We start from the raw sequence: 18,359 nt of genomic DNA on the forward strand, positions 1-18,359 counted from the left end.
AACCATTCATGCGCACTCACACTCTGATGGCACAGCATTGGGAACAGTTTGGGGTTAAGTATCTTGCCCAAGGATAGTTTGACGTGTTGACTGGAGGAGCCAGGGACCAAACCCCTGACCTTCCGATTAGAGGAGGACCTGCTCTACCCCTTGGCCACAGCCACCCCGAAATATGGGACATAGCTACCATGATGTCTCAAGGGCTGCCACTTGAAAGTCGGAGATTCAGATCATCAGTCAGAGTCCACTTAGATAGCTTTTGAGTTTAGCAGGCTTTTTTGGCATCTGCAGAGGAGGTTCTCCCCACAACTCCCACCCCTGCACTTAGTCCCGGCATATAGGCCAGATTAGTTGGAAAAGGTATAAATGACCAATGTACTGAAGTAAAAAGTAGCTTACTACTTCAAAAATATACTAGAGCAAAGAAGTATAATACTACAAAAGGAACATGAAAAATTACTCATTTAAACACTTCTGAAGTCCTGTGCGTTCCTTGTAATGCGTTACCACCCACTCCTGGTAGCGCTTAAAAAGCAAACACCTCAGACATATGCTTTATGAATACACATATAAGCATTAAGGCTTATATAAGTGCATAGATATTGTTAAAGTAAAGCAAGCTTAAACAGAGACAAGTTTAACCCCACTTTAAATCAGATAAAAACAGAAAAAAATGGTTGAACACAATTAAATGCCAGAGAGATTAAAAGTGTCTCTCAAGATGCATCTTAAAAGCATCAGCAACAGCGAGTCTAATGGCCTCCGGCAGGCTATTCCAGAGCCGCTACCGAAAAAGCCCTGTCCCTGGCCTTTTTCCTCTTCTTTGAATGAGGCACAGCAAACATCCCACGGTGGGCGGATCTGAGGTGTCTGGTGGTTCTGTAAGGAGTGAGAAGTTCTGAGATGTTTGTAGGGGCGAGACCATGGAGAGATTTGTAGACAATTCGAATGAATTTTTGAAGTTTTGTGAAATGAACAGGAAGCCAGTGTAAGGATGCAAGGATACCAGTGATAGGGTCTCTGTTTTGGACCTCGTTAATAAGCGGGCAGGGGCGCTTTGAATTAGTAGAAAAGTTGTGGAAAATAGTATTGTGCACATCTCCCAAATCTTGAACTATGTATGTGCTGCAGGGTTGTGGAGAGGATACAAATCAAACAGAATACCGGCACTCACAGATGTATTTACTTATTAAAAGTTGGCAAAACAAATCTTTTTCAGCTTCAGAGTCTTTGCATTTGGTTATGCAGTCATTGTTTCATGTGCATCTTCATTTATCTTTTAATCTGGATTCAAATCATCCTTATGTCTAGTGTTTTGCTGCATGTTTCTGGCCCTGGGGATTATTTTTGTTGTTCCTTCTATCTATACCTACGTTTATCCCTTTTTCGTGAAAGTGATATCTCAAGACCACCTTGTGGAAACAAATTCAAATTTGGCACAAACATTTGCTTGCATTCAGCAATGAACTAATTATGTTTTTGGGGTCATAGGCCAAAGGTCAAGGCCTTGAGAGATTTTTTTTGTTGTTGTTTGTTTTTTACACACTTGGCACAAACGTTCTCTTGGACTTAACAATGACCCAATTAGAGTTTGTTAGTCAAAGGTTAAGGTCACTTAGGCTTTGCATATGGCTCATTTTACTGAACGAAATATCTGAAGAAGGCCCTGAGTGAGTTTTCTCAATTTTGGAGCAAACATCCACTTAGACACAGTTATGTATTCTCTGTCCTGACTTTTGTTTTAACCCTACCTGTTCGTAAAAATTGCCATTCCTGCTTGTATTACCACACTGTTGATTAGAAAAGTTTTGCATGCAATTGTCAAACAATGACAGCCAAACCAGAGGGGACCTGAGGATAGTTAGACCAGATTGGTGTAGACCGGTGAATAATTAGACCATAGTGCGATCGACCCAAACAAACACAAACAGAAAAAGAACACCAAGAATAGCAGCAGCATACGGAGAGCTGTGGTTTAACAGAGTAGCAACACATGCCATTTTTCCTGCATTTTACAGTTCTCACTCTCTATGTCACATCAAAAAATGCATTTTGTGCATAATGATACACCACAAGATCAAAGCTGATAGTGAGCTCACTCAGATTTCTGCTCATATTAAGTGTATTTCCATCCAATTATTGTGATGCATCAGCATTTTCAATATAGGAATTAAAAAAACTGAGGGGAAAAAAAATTTACATATTGCAACTTTTTTATGATTAAATGGGGGAAAAAGTTTGATGTATCAATAAAAACAATACGAAAAAGAAGAAAGCAGTCAGAATATTTCTCTGTAACATCCATTTTTTCATCACTCTCATTCCTTAATTTTTCTATTTGTCCTTTCCTCCCTTTTTTGCTAACTAACTAAGATGCTTAGAAGAAATGTATTCAAGTTAAAGTACACATTTTATTTAGGAAATGTAGTAGAGTAACATTGAAAGTTGACAGAAATATAAAAACTCAACTAAAGTACAGATATGCTCAAAAAATACTTAAGTACTGTAACAAAGTATTATCACTCCACTTGTGATCAGATAACTCAGGATGCATTTTAATGCCAGGTGTAAACAGGGCCAAGGTACGCGAACATGTGGACCTATAAAGACCTCTTCTTCAAAATGAATGCAGGCAAATATCCAAGCAGTCCAAGTTTTTTTTTTTTTGCCTGACACTCACTATGTAGGTGAAAGGATTTTCAAAGACAAAACTGTGCTTATACCACAACACTGTTCCAACGCTGTTTATTTTCCATCCTGTCAATTTTGCCTTGATAGTATTTAACCTGCTCACCAGACATTTGATCGATAGCCCCGTGTATTGATACAATCCTCCTCTTGTCCTGCAGGTGATTTTGATGCTGACCAAACTCTTTGACTTCAACCTCAACAGTGTGACTGAGAGTTCATTATGGAGGTAAGCTTATCACACTACATGAGCTCATGACATTTCTAGGAAGGCCTCAAGCAACTGTGGGTTTTGACACAGTAAATTGGTCAGAGGGGACTGCTGGTCTTAGTTCTATATATTTCTGATGTTTTCATTCCTGTGGTTTGAATTGCTCCCAGCGCTGCTCTCAGGAATAAAGAATACCAATACTCTAAAGGATCTCATAATGTGAATTAATGAAAGATTCAAGGCTTGAAAAAGAGGCAACAGTCTAAAAAAGATCTCTCAAATGGCAAGCCTGCGTAGCTGACTGTCTTCAATCGCCTTTAATGTCTGTGGGCACCAGAAATCCCTCACATGAAAGCCACTAATCAATGCGACTGGAGCTTGCAGAAGTTATCCAGTAAATTACCTTGACCAGCCTTGAACTCAGCGTAGCCTTGCTTGGAGCGTCAGCCTCGTTTCTGACTCGATACTGATGTAACTTTATTAGATGCCTGTTAGGGAGAAATGTGGCTGCAATAATGTCTTAAAGGAAGACAGTCATAATCAAGAATATCTGCACGTAGTAATTATCATTATGGAAATGTGTTTTGAAAGCTCTCTCTAGGAAAATAATCTTGACCTCAGAGGAACAAGGATGTATTAAGATTAACTAAATGAAAATACATTTGAAGGACTGATCAGCCTCATGGTGTTTAACCTACTGCATGTTTTAAACTAAAACAATTGTCAAATGTGCTGAAAAAAACCATTAGATGTTTTTATGACAGCCATCTCAACAAATTGCCTGTAATAACTGTCCATTATTTGTCATCTAAGTGGGATGGATAGCCACTTTGTGAAGAGTCTAACAAAAGCTGATTTCACTGTTATAAAAGTTGGCACATTCAGATTTTTCTAGTGAATGATACGTTTACCCACTTGAAAAGCCAAATTAATTTAGTTTTTTTTTTTTTTTTTAGTGCCAAAGTGAAAAGATACTGTTTGGACCTTTGTGCAAGGTCAGTCTGATAACAGAAAAACTTCAAGTGGAAAAAAATACATAAAAACACTGAAAAGTTACAGTGTGACCTACAAAATAACAACCAAAATCTAATATAATACTGTTTTCATTCTTAGCTTTTAATCTCTCAAATGTCTGACTTGAAAATGCAAGTGGCCCAATCCAGAGCCAGTGCTTGGTTTGTCTGTTCCAGGCTACTGTAGAAACATGGCAGTGCAACATGGCCATCTCCATAAAGGAGGACCTGCTACCTATATAAATGTAAACAGCTCATTCCAAGATAATAAAAACACAGTTAGTATTTTCAGGTGAATATCCACTTAGGAAAACATACTTATAATATTCCATTTCTGCCAATATGTCCCTCTAAATCCTACACACTGGACCTTTAAGTGAGAAAAAACGCACTGTAAAGGTAAGAAAAGAGACAGTGTGACCTACCAAATTAAAGTTAAATCAACACCATTTCATCTTCATTTTCAGCTTTTAATCTTTTAAACTTTTCAAGATCCACCAGTGGATTTGTGTTTATTGAGCGCTAGCCAAGGCTGTTCTGTTTTGCAAGTTTTATTCAGCTTGGCAGTATTGGTTTTAAATTCTTGTGGATACCCCAAACTTTGAGAAAATCCCAGACATGTCAGACAGAAGTATGCTGGAGACTAATATTTAAAAAAAAATGCACAAGACATCAAGATGATTTCCATTTGATGTAATGGTGCAGCCTAACAACATGGCATCTTGGATTTGAATGTTTCACTTGGTATAAGCATCATAGAGCTTCAGTGAAGTGTTGAAACAAGATGATACTCACGCTGCATATGTGATACAGAGTGTCAGTGCGGAAGTTTTTCCTTTTTTTTCTGTGTATAAACTTAAAGAAGTGTGAGGGTTATATGGAGGTAAAAGATTTATAGAAGTTAATACCACTACTGTTGTGTGACACTATACAGGATACCTTATTCAGTGTATGGACAATTTTACAATAGACCCAAAGCGACATGCAGCATTCATTTTACTTACTTTCATCTCCTGAGTTTCCTCTAAAAAAATGTTTTTGTCTATGGATAAAGTTGTTGTAGGGATACAGAAGGTAAAATCTGTCAAAGAGCTGTTTTCTGAGGTTTATAGTTGTCAGCTTAATTCTTTACATTATAGGCTGAGCCTGGAGACTCCTTTTTCAAGTTTGAACACTTAATTCCTGCTTCGAAGGTTAATTTTTAAGCTGTAAGGTAAAAAACTTTTGACACATTTGTACATTTTGTACTTAGTGCTTAAGAAAGAAAAGAGGTTCAGCAAAATAGAGATGGCATACCTTCACCTTCTTATTGAACTGCTTTCAGCAGAGTAAACATGAGAGGTGAAAAACTAACGACACAATAACAGGCTAAAACTTTTGAATGCTATGCAGAAATTACTGTTATTTGCTGAAATCTATATAACCTTTACAGAGTTTATAGTGATTCATACATTAGATTTGCCAGTGTTATTTCACCTTGTGTAATTATGTTTTTGTCTGCTTGGATCCACAACATTGACATACTGTCACCTTTTAAAGTCCATGAATGTCATTCAAACATACCAAAGGTATAGACAAACAATAGCATTTACTTGTAGTTGTGCTTAAGTTAACCTGAAGAATTTAATTGCTTTTTTCCCCACCAAACCTAGTCTTTGTATGCAGGTTTTTTAAACGCAGAAAAACAGTAGAAAGCAGCATCGAGACCAGTGAAAATATCAAGGTGGTTGCTTCTTTTTTTTTTAAAATTCCTTACCTATTCTGTCTCTCTTTCAAACTTGCTGCAGACTCAGTTTTGAACATTGTTCAAGCACTGCTTGGACAGACTGACAGTTTTTTGTGGTATTGCAGAGGCTAAAACTAGCGTATCCGCCTGGTGTCGTATTTCCATCACTACCAATTGGAGCCAATCAAAGCTGGTCCCTGTCCCTGGACTGAATGTTGAATGTGACCTATCTACTCTTCTTTTAGCTCTGTTTTGGTCCTAGCGAATGAGAAAAGTCCCGAGGTGTTTAGCTGCAAATTTCACTATCTTCCTCAGTTAGTTTCTAACTTTGTCTGTCCATTGGTGCCAAGGAGGAGGTGTACAGTTTTTTTTTTTTGTGGCTTGTTTGCTAAAAACAGTCACCTTATGTGTCTGTAGAAAAAAAAATGATTTCCCTGATCTTAATCTATACATTTTTGAGATTTTTGGAGAGCAGAATTGAATACCAATAGCTTCCAAACCATATCAGGGGGCAGTTGCATAAATAATCTGTCAAGCAGTAACACATGAGATTTGGGTTAAATTTGGCAATGAATTATCCACACTAAAGCCTAAAGTCCTCACAAAACATCTGAAAATAAATGTTGACAATGTTTAGAAACTCTATGGGAAGGGAAATTCAAACTACAGACACCATGAAAATCTAATCATGACCAACCCTTTGTATTTACTGCCTGTCCCTTTTTCTCTGACTCACTTGTCTCTCCTGCCAAAGTGCATTAAAATAATTCACTAAAATTATATGCACCTTTTTTTTAAATGTTATCTTGTTTGCATGATTTTGGATGAGAACTTTGTCTCAAACAGTAGGCCACATAAACGTAAGCAAGCATGTGTTTTACAAAAATAAATTTATCTGAAAATACTAAATCATTACACTATAATTGTGTTAGGTGTTTGGATCGTTGGTACACTAAGCCTGTAGGTTTGAATGATATTCCTAAAGAGCACATACAGTATATTTCTGTTGTGATGACATTGTTTGAACTGCATCAGGTCAGTCATTGTTTGTGCTGAGCAGCACAGCGACATAATGCTAATCCTTACCCGAGCACAGTGGGCAGTCCTGCCCTTCCTCTCTCATCTCCGTCACCTTCTCTCTTTATATTTCTCTCTGTCTCCTCATCTTGACCCGTATCTTTTCCCTTCCCAAAGCTGAGATATGATTGACGGAGTCTTTTCATTTTCGTCTCTCTCAGTAAAGAAAGCAAACAAAGGGTCAGTTAATAATTTGGGTTAAGGCCTTGAAGAGGCAGAACCCTATTTGTGCCAGTTATTATTATTTGTTGTCTTGTGCTGTAGCTGAAATCCCTGTAGATGAAATGAGCTGAAATTAGCCCAGTATGATGGTGCTGTAATTAAGAAAAGTAAAACTCTGAAAGTCCACGCCTTTCTGCTTGACCTGAAATTAACACGCATCTAGATCTCAGTGTGCTCTACAAAAAAGCCTCTTGGAAAATAAACCCTTTGAAACCTGGACTGACATCACTTTTTTTGTGCAGCATTCAGAGGCTTTTCGACAAAACCTTTTTGAGCAAATTGATTTGATTTCGTTTGAAAACGTGGGGTAAAAAGGCAATAAGCAGCTAGAAAAGAAATATTTGGCAAATTGCAAGAAATAAGGAAATTTAGAATTTTATATCTTTAAAATCTAAGGAAAATTGTCCAAAGAACTGGGCAAACAAAGGGCTTCATTGCAGGATTGCCTCTTATGACTATAGGCTATCTATCTATCTATCTATCTATCTATCTATCTATCTATCTATCTGTCTATCCATCTATCCATCTATCCATCTTTATGCAATTAATATGACAACTTTTGTGTTAATGGGTTCACCTGCATCCGCTCTGAAGTTTGATACATTGCCCTGCTGCACTTTTACAGAAATGTTAATTAATGTGTGGTTGTGTGTATATATATGTGTGTGTGTGTGTATATATATATATATATATATATATATATATGGCAGAGCTACTACAGAAATAGAGCGGTCCTCTTCATGCACCACTGAGCAGCTTTCATAGGAATGAACAGGGTACTGCCTCCAATGTTGCATCCAGATTTCTTAATACATCTGAAAGCCAAATAGTGGAATTACAACCTCACAGTTGGTCATGTGATGCCATAGGCCTCAAAACCTCAACAAAATTACTCGTTTAATTATTGGAATTAAATTCATTTGTTCTAACAACGTATGGAAAGTCTATAAGAGCCGCATGTTTGAATTATTTTATCCATAATCAAGTTAATGGAGCTCAAAACGGGACGAAGCACAGAAGTCTGTAGTGCAGCACTTGAACCATTTTGGTTTTGTGCACCACTGCACAAGTTTCATTGGAATGACTGGGGCCCCTCCACCAATGTTGTATCCAGTCCTCTTTATATATCCATGAATTTAATTTGGTGTGGTTCTTCAGGGGGAAAAAATGGCTAACTGCTTGCTATTCAGAAAGGATGCTTATTTGCTTAATTGTGTTATTCAGAGGGGGATCTGGTCATGAAAAGGCTTTCAGGATCTCGAGCCTCTCGAGCATCTTTCTGAGAAGACTGCCAAACATGAAAGCAGCAGGACAATGGGGTGAAATTGGGATTGCAACTTGACAGAACAACCTGTCCAAATTAATAGTGAACACAAACAGGAAACAGAGCAGTGTAATAGAATTGAGGGAACAGGTATGTGCCCAGTCAGATTATCACCTGTGTTAAATAGTGTGGAAAATATGAATGTGCATTATGTCACATTGTAAAATTGTGTCATTTTATGGGTTTGCATCTGTCCAAAGCAGCTGCCCCACCATTATATTACCCCATGTGATATAAATGTAGCATTACATGACTTTACTTACCTCAAATAGGCTCAGTGGAAACTATTGTTCCATCTCTAATGAAGTTAGCGCATTATTCTCATAATGGTGCATCTACTACTGATGTCTAATTCATGTTATTACAAATCTGATGCCTGAGAAAACAGCTTCTACTGATGGATGGATTATTAAAGGCGCTTGTGGATAAGCAGACAGATGACAGAAAGACAGATGATTGCACAGATGATACACATTTTGAGAGAGCGAACAGGATAATGACAGTGAAGAACATTAGTGGGTAATTTACAGCCAGGAAAGCAGACTGAGCAGCAAAGCAAGTGCATTGAAGATAGCCAATTGGTTTGCCAGAAACCCAGCACTCCTCAGGGGGAGTTTGAAGCTAAACTAGACACCTCTGCCTGTTGTGGCCCCAAATAGCAACATGAGGTAACAGCTTGAAACTTTTATATCTAGAAATCACATGGCGCAATGTGAGAATGCACAAGTCAGTCAACCTGTCTGTCATGGTTTTATGCCAAAGGACTTAAGAAGCAAAATATCTCACACTGGTAAGCTTTGTGCAAGTGTTTTCCTCAGTTTTTACTCAATATAGTTTAGGCTTATAGTCACTTGTGTCAATCAGAGGTCTAAAACTGAGACCTGTTCCGGTCCTATGTTAGTATTTTTCAGGCCCAATCAAGCAGATCCCAGAACCGATGCTGTCAAATTTGAGGTGCCTTGCCATTGTTCCAATGGGCTAAAGCCCTATTAGTCCAAAAAATGTCCCATTGGACTTGAAGCCAATTTCTCTGGCTGTCTGTTATCCCAGAAACAGACATCCACTGCTCCAAAATTCCATTTCTAAGAAAATACACATTCCCTAGAGTAAGCTTTAGTTTACCAGTGAAATTTGGGCCAGTGATCACAGGTGCTTTTACTGACCCATCCCTGTTTTTCTAGCATTTTTTGTGCCACCAAGCATTGGTGTTTTAAGCCAAAACATAATATTTTTCTTTCCATAATAAAGTGTTTTTTGTACATAAACCTAACTACACGTTCACCACACCAAAGCCCCATTAGTCTGAAAATTGTTCCATTGGGCCAGCAACCCATTTCTCTGATAGCCTGTAATGCCCAAAACATACGCCCCATGGCTCCAAAGTCTTTTTTTGAAAATACACATTCCCTGCAGTTAGTATCAGTTTCCCAGTGATATTTGAGCCACCAGTTTTGGTAGTTTTTACCTACCATTTGCTGCGTTTTTGTACCTAAACTTAAACACACATTCACCATTCACCACATCAAAACCCCAGTGGTCCATAAAAATATCCCAATGAGCTAAAAGCTCATTTCTCAGACAGTTCCTTCTCACATAAATGTATGCCCTTGCTTCCAAGTCTTGTTTCTCTGAAAATACAGATTTTGCAGTTAGTTTCAGTTTCCCAGCAACTTTGAGCGACTTTTGTCTCTCCAAAACATGGGTTATTTAAGCCAAAATATAATCTTTTCATAGCCATAATCAAGTGGTTTCTGTTCCTAAACCTAACCATACAACCTAACCCAACTGTATAATGACAGAAAAATGTCTGATTATTGGGTTGTTGAACCTTGGGGAGCATGTATTTAAAAAAAAAAAAAACAGGACTTTGGAGCAGTTGTTTGTTTTTAGGGATAACAGGCTTTTGGAGAAATGGGCTTTCGGATCGGGAATTTTTCAGGCTTTGAAACTTCAGTCTGTCAGTACCTTGAGTAGTCCCCCAAATCTGAGACGTGAGTGATCCACAGAGACTATAGTTTTGCTTTATTTAATCAATTTTTGACCATTAGCTTGCTATGCTAATGCACCACATTAAGAAATAACCACTCATTCATGGCCAAAGGCATTATGCAACAAAACAACCCAAACCTGACAGACCCCAACAAAGTATTTGTTTGGGTAGTAGAATTCCAAAGGTATGCTCAGAGTGGAATGAATATTAGACAATTGGGTTACAAAGAAAGAATGGAAATCTGGATTTGCTAGCTTGAGGCAAAAACACGTCTGAGCATGAAAGAAACAGAACAGAAATACCTAGAGTTCCTGTAGTGTTCAGTCTGTAGAATTGCTTCACAAACACACATCTTAATAGGACAACCTGCTTCACCAGGAACCAGTTTGTCATATCGGGATTTGGGGATGTTTCTCTCTGTTGCAAACTTGTTTTTTTAACCACTCTCTAGCTAAGGGTGGAAGTTTGCCACCTAACCTGAAGGGCAGAAATTGGAAAGGGATTGAGGGGTATGAATTATCCTGGTGCTCAGAAGATACGCTGGCTAAGCTTGCTGACGGTTTCACAAAGTCATCTTTTCTTGAATAGTGCTGTTGGTGTTTCCTACGCTCTAATGCAGTGAGTGACCTCATGTTAACTATCCCGGGATGCATGCAGCGCTCCTCCTCCAAACCATGACTAATCAACCCCCCACAGAGAAGAAAAAGCTGTGTAGTAGCTGCCCATCGATGTATTGTAGACTCTGGAAATTATAATTGAAACTCTATCTAATAAGTCTGTTAAGAAGTGATCCTAGACATTATTCTAATCTCAGAGAGAGTAGTAAGGGGGTTTTAGGCTTTTGATTGCGTGTGTGTATGTGTGTGCAAAGTTTCCAGATGTAATAGTGCAATTGTCCTCCTAGCATATCCAGAATCCATTTTCCTCAGTGAGCCATATCACTGTAATAGGACTGATATCATTTCTGTGTCCTCGTACAATGTTTCATTAACTTCCCCCCCTGTTTAATCCAACATGTGGACTGTCCGCAGCTTTGGCTCACCTGTGAAGCCTGCCCTGTGAATCCAGCATCCTCACAACGGATGAAATCACAGCAGTGCGGTCAGAGCTGCATTTTACGCCCACACATAACCCACTGAAGAGCCTTTCAAAAGCCACTAGCAGGGCGGACAAGTTTCACTCAGAATCATCGTCCTTGAGAAACTGTCATTTTCCATTTAATGTAACTTTCATCATCCTGGGGGTTTCATCTGCCGGGGTTGGGCCATTTTTATTGGTTCATGTTGAAAGTTGCTGTGACACTAAAAATAAGTCATTGGCCCCTAAATCAAGTGATTCTGTGACAGAGGCCTCTGAGGAGCCGATCAATAGCACGATGATGTCATTGTCCCATGGTCCTGGGTTTTGATGGTTTCTGATGAATTATACTGGAATCATCCAGCAAAGCTGGCCTGGTGGCAATGTATTTGCTCATCATGCAACCAGCCTGTAATAAATAAAACACAAGTTTATGGTGGGGGCCAACAGCTGCTTTCATCATTGTCTGCATCTATTTATACAATTCTATGTATAATTATGTCAGTGAAACAACCAACATTTGTATGTGGGGCCCATAAGGGTAGTAAATGGGCTGAATAATGGGTCCTATATGGGAATGTACAGAAGTTCCATAATGGCCCGATGCAAATAGCCTAGATAAGCAGGTTTACCCAAGTGGGCCCCACATGAATTATCCTTGGGGAATGATACTCAAGGCCTGCGGGTCATAGCTGGCCCCCAGTATGGTGCCCGGTAGCTCCCCAACCATTTTCTAATTCATTATGAAAAATAAAATCATTCACACTGGGAAGAATTGCTTTTGTGTATAAAACCAAATCAAAATAGAGCTTGTTTATCAAAAAAATCCTAGAAATGTGCCAAAATCCTAAAAATGTTCTAGAAATATCTTAAAATCCTTAAAACATCCTAACATTTATGAGGCTGCGGCAACAGGCGCCTGGCCTCCTGTCAATTCACAACAGTGGCCAAGCAAAGCAACTTGAGTATCCCTTACCTAGTGTTACCAGGGTACCATGTGGGCCCACAATTGGCATCTTATCAGGGGCCCACCCATGTGGGCAGCAGATATGGACAATTCCATATAGGGCCCTTTTTTCAACCCATTTACTACCCATGTGGGTCCCACATACAAATGTTGACTGGGTTGTATGTTTACTTTATTTCAGTGTGATATGACACAGCAGATAACAGAATTACACTATGACAAAATCTCAAAGAGCTAGTAATAGACAAATTTGCCAGTGAATATTTCTGTATTTTCATGGCTGTTTGTGAACTTCAAGCGTGAAGTCCTGAGTAAACTCCTTGAAAACCCTTCAAACAAGAACCCTAGTCTGGATTTAACAGCTACACTGAAAGAAGGTGGAGAATTAAAAAAAAAAAAAAAAAAAAAACATCAGTCGATGTGAATGATTGCTTCATTTGAAGTCACACAAGGCATTCTGCAATGTCTCCGCTGAATTTTTAAGATTTGCATGCTTTGGGCTTTTTCTCTTTCTGCTTGTGAAATTAGAATAGCTCATCGGGCTCATTGAGTATCAGACCGCTCAAAATAAATCAGACCTGACAGCCCAGATAAGTCATTGAAACTTTAGGAGGCAGTCTGAAATGCTAAATTTCAACCAAACACAAATTTTGCATTAGCACTATGACCAACATTTGAATATTTCAGCACTCATTCAAATCTGGTCTTAACTGTTTAAAGCTGGATGTTCACTCTTTCATGTAAATGAAGTTGAAGAAATTATGTAGTTCCTCTGTTACCTGTCATGCTAGACAAGTTAGGCATAGTTGTATAAATGTAATCATACAACTATCACACCTGCCAAAGTTAAGGTCTTTTCTCTCTTGTTTAAGAGTAATTATAGATCACTTACCCACACAAGATTGATATTTATTCTATTTTTTGAATTTAATTAGATACTTGAGCTGACTTTCAAGTGATAATATCATAGTGCATTAGAACAAAGATACCAGTTTCCTGTAACCTGTTTTTAGAAACTTATCCTGTGCATCAAATTATACACAAAAACCTTTGTACTGCTTGACACTACACCCACATAAAACCATATTTTCTGGTATTTTTCCAACCAGTTAGTATATGCAAATTCATGCGTGCAGTTTCTGTCATCCACAGCTGCTTTTAATCTCTATGAATGACTCTTAAAGTGGCTATGTGAAGGCAGCACAGCAGATACCTGCAGCCTCTGATTTGAAAACTTAAATTTATACACATTGATCCAGCATTACACTGTTGGACAATCTGCACCAGGCTGCTGCAAAATAATCACTCAAACTTCTGTGTGTGTGTGTGCATCAAATTGGTCATTTTTAATGTTGGTTACACAATGAAAACCATCAAGTATTGGAAATGATGACATCTGGTAAACATTCAAGACTCAGGTCACAATAAAACATGTTAAATTTCATTTTGATATGATACAGCAGATACCTGGCTGTCACAATACTAATATTTATACCTTCAGTACAATAACCTGAAATTGATTTTAAAATATTGAATACCATTTTGGATACCATTAGGGAAAATTCACATTGGAGGCATACAATTTGAAATTTTTCACAGAAATGTTTAAACCAAAAAAGACTTTAACAACTTGTCTTTTCTTTGATAATAGTAGAGAACAGCAGAATGACTCAAAGACATTAACATTAGGAGTGAGCAAGTTGGTACCAAGTCAAGTCAAGTCAATTTTATTTATAAAGCCCATTATCACAAGACACGGTTTGCCTCAGGGGGCTTTACAGCATATGACATCCCTCTGCCCTTAGTTCCTCAGAGGGATGTCGTATGCTGTAAAGCCCTCTGAGCTTTACAGCCAGTGTATCGTTACTGCGGAAAGTGAGTTTTGAAACTATTTCAGAGATTCAGGATTGGTATGTAACGCTAAACTGGTATTTCTGACAACTATATCTGAACATTACATCTTTATGTGACTATTGAACATTCAACCAGTGGGTATTATATGCTGAAATACTGGCCCCACCTTTCTTGGAAGGCTTTCCAAAAGATTTTGGGACCTGGCTGCAGGGATTTACTCCCATAACAATAGCAATGGCGTTGAATGGGGCTGAGGTCAGAAGTTCTTCCACAACAGACTGGGAAAATCATGTCTTTATTGACATGACTTTGTGTGTTGACACAAAGGGGCCATTCCCAAACTGTTGGGAGCATATCTAAAATAGAATTTTATGCTGCAACATATTTTTTGTGAATTGGGGCCTAAGGGCCCGGACTAAACCGTACAAAGCTACTATATTGGCATGGGGCTGGGAATGTCATTGGATCCCTTCTTGTGTGCCGTAACTCACTACTGCACTTGTCTAGCAACTCTGTCTTACAAAGTTTGAAACAATTAACAATCCCCAAATGTTAAAAGTTAGACAAAAATCTGTTTTATTTCTTTTTAATTTAATGCTTTCCTTTTCTTCTGAACAAGGCTGAGTGGAATATACTGAGATATTATACACATTCAGAAAGTACTTACATTTTCTCAAAAGAGTTTGGTTTAATTTATACATAATTTATCCAAAATCTTGCCTTTATTGTTCCCATATCTGGTGCACTCATTAACACAAATTAAAACTGAATTTCGAATATACTGTATCACTACACTTTGTCACATATTTCTCTCTTTTTCTTTTCCACATTTTCATGTTCCACTCATTACCCCATGTTGTTAAGATTGTGGATCCCTACACTATGTGTTATTGTTATTACAGTGGTGTTTTTAGGTGGGAAAAATGCAGTGGGGCAACAACTACCAAAAATTAGACATAAAGTTCAGCTTCTGCAGGTGATTATCCAACTGAGCACATACCTGTTCTCCCAAATCTGCTTTTATATCACTCAATCCTGATCTGTGCATGCTGTCAATTTGGGGAGCTATGTTTGCTCTGCACAGCAAGACCAAACTTGTTCCTGTTGTCCTGCTGCTTGAATGTTTGGTAATCCTCTTATAAAGATGCTTGACCCGAAAAGCCTGTTCTTCACCAGGTACCATCCCCTCCAAATATCAAACATGTAAAGTGAAAAAGGTGCCTTCTCTGACAAACTAGTAGCTATTTTTCCTGGAAAACCACTCCACCTTAAACCTGACTATTTTTACTACAGGCTGGACACTATCAAGGTTTTCTTCAAAAGATAGACTTTTCAAATTTGTGCTGTAGAAGATAAGGCTCTTAGTTCATAGAGACGACAGTTACTGCCTTCTTCGAAAGAAATGATGTACTTGACAAACAGCCAATCAAATTGCAACAGGTCATGAGGTAATCAGCCCTATCTGGCTTTAAATTTGTGCCTTCTGTTTTTATTGCCAAAGGCTCGGGCGTCCATACTGTTGTTTTCCTACTCTCTGGACATTTGACACTGTGAGCGTGGGACTATCCCCTCATAGCTGTGTCTTGCACAATCACAACAAAATTTTAAAACGTTGCCTTCCAGCCACTTACCTTAAAATATATAATAGTGAAAAATAACAGAAGCAACTGCAGATATTTTTGTTAGGCATTAATCCAGAATCATACAAATCTTTCTCAGGATTCTTAGTACCGTTCAAACTATTTCTGCTGCCAGCAGGTAGGCAATAAAGCCCCACCTGCCCTGAATAGCCTGTCGTCTTTATGTATTTAAGTTGTTTACATTTCTGCATAAATGACACAAAAACCCCCCATCAAGTGTATTTATTTTGCCTGGCAGGTACAGAATTAAATTCTGATGCTGTTTATTTTGGTTGGTGGTGTCTGCTCTGTTTCAACATTCTCATTCCTAACCTGTTAAATACCATGCTTGATCAGGTGTGGTATCCCTCCAGCATCATTTATTGACATTCACAGACTCTTCGTCAAGTTACGCTTGTATGCATTTTATCTTTAGAAATAAACTCACAGGAAATATAGTTTCTACTCATTAAGCCCATGACATTTTAAAAACAGGAGACTTCTTGACTCTTTATGCTGTTTGTTATTAACCTTTTGCTTTGTGCTTTTTTTATGTAAAATCGTCATGCTGCTGTCTTGACCAAGACTGCCTTGATTCTGAATCTCAGTGGGACTTTTCGTGATTACCTGAAGGTTAAATACATTTTAAAAATAAAATAAGTGCATGCAGTTTCTTTCAAAATGAACTTACAAAATAGGTAACAAAGAACTTTGCTTTCAGGTTTACTTAGATTTAGGTAACAAAAGCACATGATTAGGTTTAAAAAATCAATATGGTTTGGCTTGAAATAAGTATGTCTATTACTGACAAAATGTAACATCATGTGACATACATTACTGGAGTTGTATCTACACATACAGTACTAGCACATTACATTGTCATTAAAATAATTTGATTTACGCTTGGATTTACACAGGAAACTAAAAGTGGTCTTAACGATGAAAGGGCAGAGTTATTCACCCATCCACCTCCCCTCTCACCAACCCTGTGTGGACTTTCTCACTCTTTATACTATGCCAGCTGCTTAGAACGCCAAAAAAAATGTCCACCTGGTGCATCTCGTACCAGCACCAAAGGGTGCCTCTGTGTGTCAGTATCTGACACTGAGGTATGCTGAACAAGCATGGGTATTGGACGAGTTGGGAGCGAGACCAGGTTGCTATTTTGGAACATGTTCGTACATCACCAATAGTATTTCCATTTTAGCATTATCTGTGTGAAACTGGATTGTTAAATTTGGCGTTGTTCATAGTAAATCAAAGAATATGATTTGTATCTAACCACAGTGATAACGGGCATCATCAGGTTTGAAGATATTTGTTTGTGTGCATTGCAAACACAGCAGTTGAAGTCTCCACACCGTGACCTTAATGATGTGGCCCCTGTTCTCCCGCTGGGGTTCATGTTGCTGCGTTGAACACAAAAGGGACTTAATTACGTCAGTGCTCTTTCCCCTCTCTCAGTGAATTCTCGAGGGGGACTTTTAATTGCAACAAGTAATTCATCAAGTGTTCATCGGACCTTTCTGATTAAATTTCAGGTCAACTGACTACGGAGCAACGTACCAGAAGCTGAATGACAAAGTGGGAGCAAAGACAATACTCAGTTATTTGTACGTGAGCCCCAACAACAAGAGAAAGGTAATGCTCTGTTTTTGTTATTTCCTTTCCTGAGTTTGGTGATTGTCTTCATCGTGTGGTTTCTCTTCGCTGTTGATCTGATACACAGTCTGCAGATATAGGGATGACTCATCGTTGTCGTTTGATGTCTGTCTCTTCCTCTGTCACTTTCTGCAAAGTCAGTAAGATGGATTGAACAGTAGCTCATTTATTAACATGTGGAATCCACCGAACAGTTAGCTGGCAGCAAAGAAAATACTCTCCAATTTCTGAAATGAAAAGCTTGGCAATAGTTTCTCTTTTTCTTGCTGTCTTTCCGGAACTAAATCAATTATGTGTCAGACAAAAAGGGGAAACGGACAAGGATGAGTTCATATTTAGAGCCATTCCTTCAGGCGGTGCCCCTGCATTTTCCCGGGTCGGGGTCAATTGATGGTTAGGACCATCTGTCTCTGTTCGCTGCACTGTTTCACCTGTCTCCCCTTACACAACTCTAATCAGAAGGGGTCATTTTCTCTGAGTTAATTATTGCCTCATAATCAGGAGGAAATGCAGCCCCACCTCAGTTCAGAACCTCAGCCGCCCACCTGATACAGTCAGGTGGTCTGTCAGTGATTGGGACATCCCCGAGGTCAGTTAGATGTGTCGAGGCAGCCGATGAGACTGAGACAGTGAGTGGAGCCTGAACACTGAGGCTACGCAGGGAGGCAGGAATGTCCTTATGTTGTTATCAGGGGAGGATTAAGATGTAGTCTCACTCAATATGAGCGATATCATAGCCTTTTTAATATTATTAATATTAAATAAAAACAAAATAGTCTTTGCAGCAAATATGGTACACCTTAAAATGAAAAGTCAAAACAAAACAAAACTTAAAACAAAAAAAAGCAGAAAATAATAAAATAAATTAAAGATAAATAAAGATTACAAAACACTGGGCTTAATCACTTTATAATCTTATTTCCATTTGC

General features: G+C 38.5%; 1 protein-coding gene across 6 annotated transcripts in view; it reads left to right on the forward strand.

The window, feature by feature from the left end:
* The window catches only part of sorcs1 (sortilin-related VPS10 domain containing receptor 1), a 185,944-nt gene that overhangs the window by 79,497 nt on the left and 88,088 nt on the right, over positions 1 to 18,359 (forward strand). For all 6 annotated transcript variants that reach the window (XR_015776289.1, XR_015776288.1, XM_088075992.1 and 3 more), the window contains exons 2-3: positions 2,850 to 2,917; positions 17,310 to 17,409. Coding sequence is in view for 4 of the 6 variants with exons in the window: in XM_088075992.1 (XP_087932118.1) it covers positions 2,850 to 2,917; positions 17,310 to 17,409 (168 nt within the window). In the remaining 2 variants the exon portion in view is untranslated. The remainder of the gene's footprint in view (positions 1 to 2,849; positions 2,918 to 17,309; positions 17,410 to 18,359) is intronic.

Source organism: Plectropomus leopardus, chromosome 3 (genome assembly GCF_026936395.1).
Source record: "Plectropomus leopardus strain MGB_pleo_1.0 chromosome 3, ASM2693639v1, whole genome shotgun sequence".
NCBI classification, from domain to species: Eukaryota; Metazoa; Chordata; class Actinopteri; order Perciformes; family Serranidae; genus Plectropomus; species Plectropomus leopardus.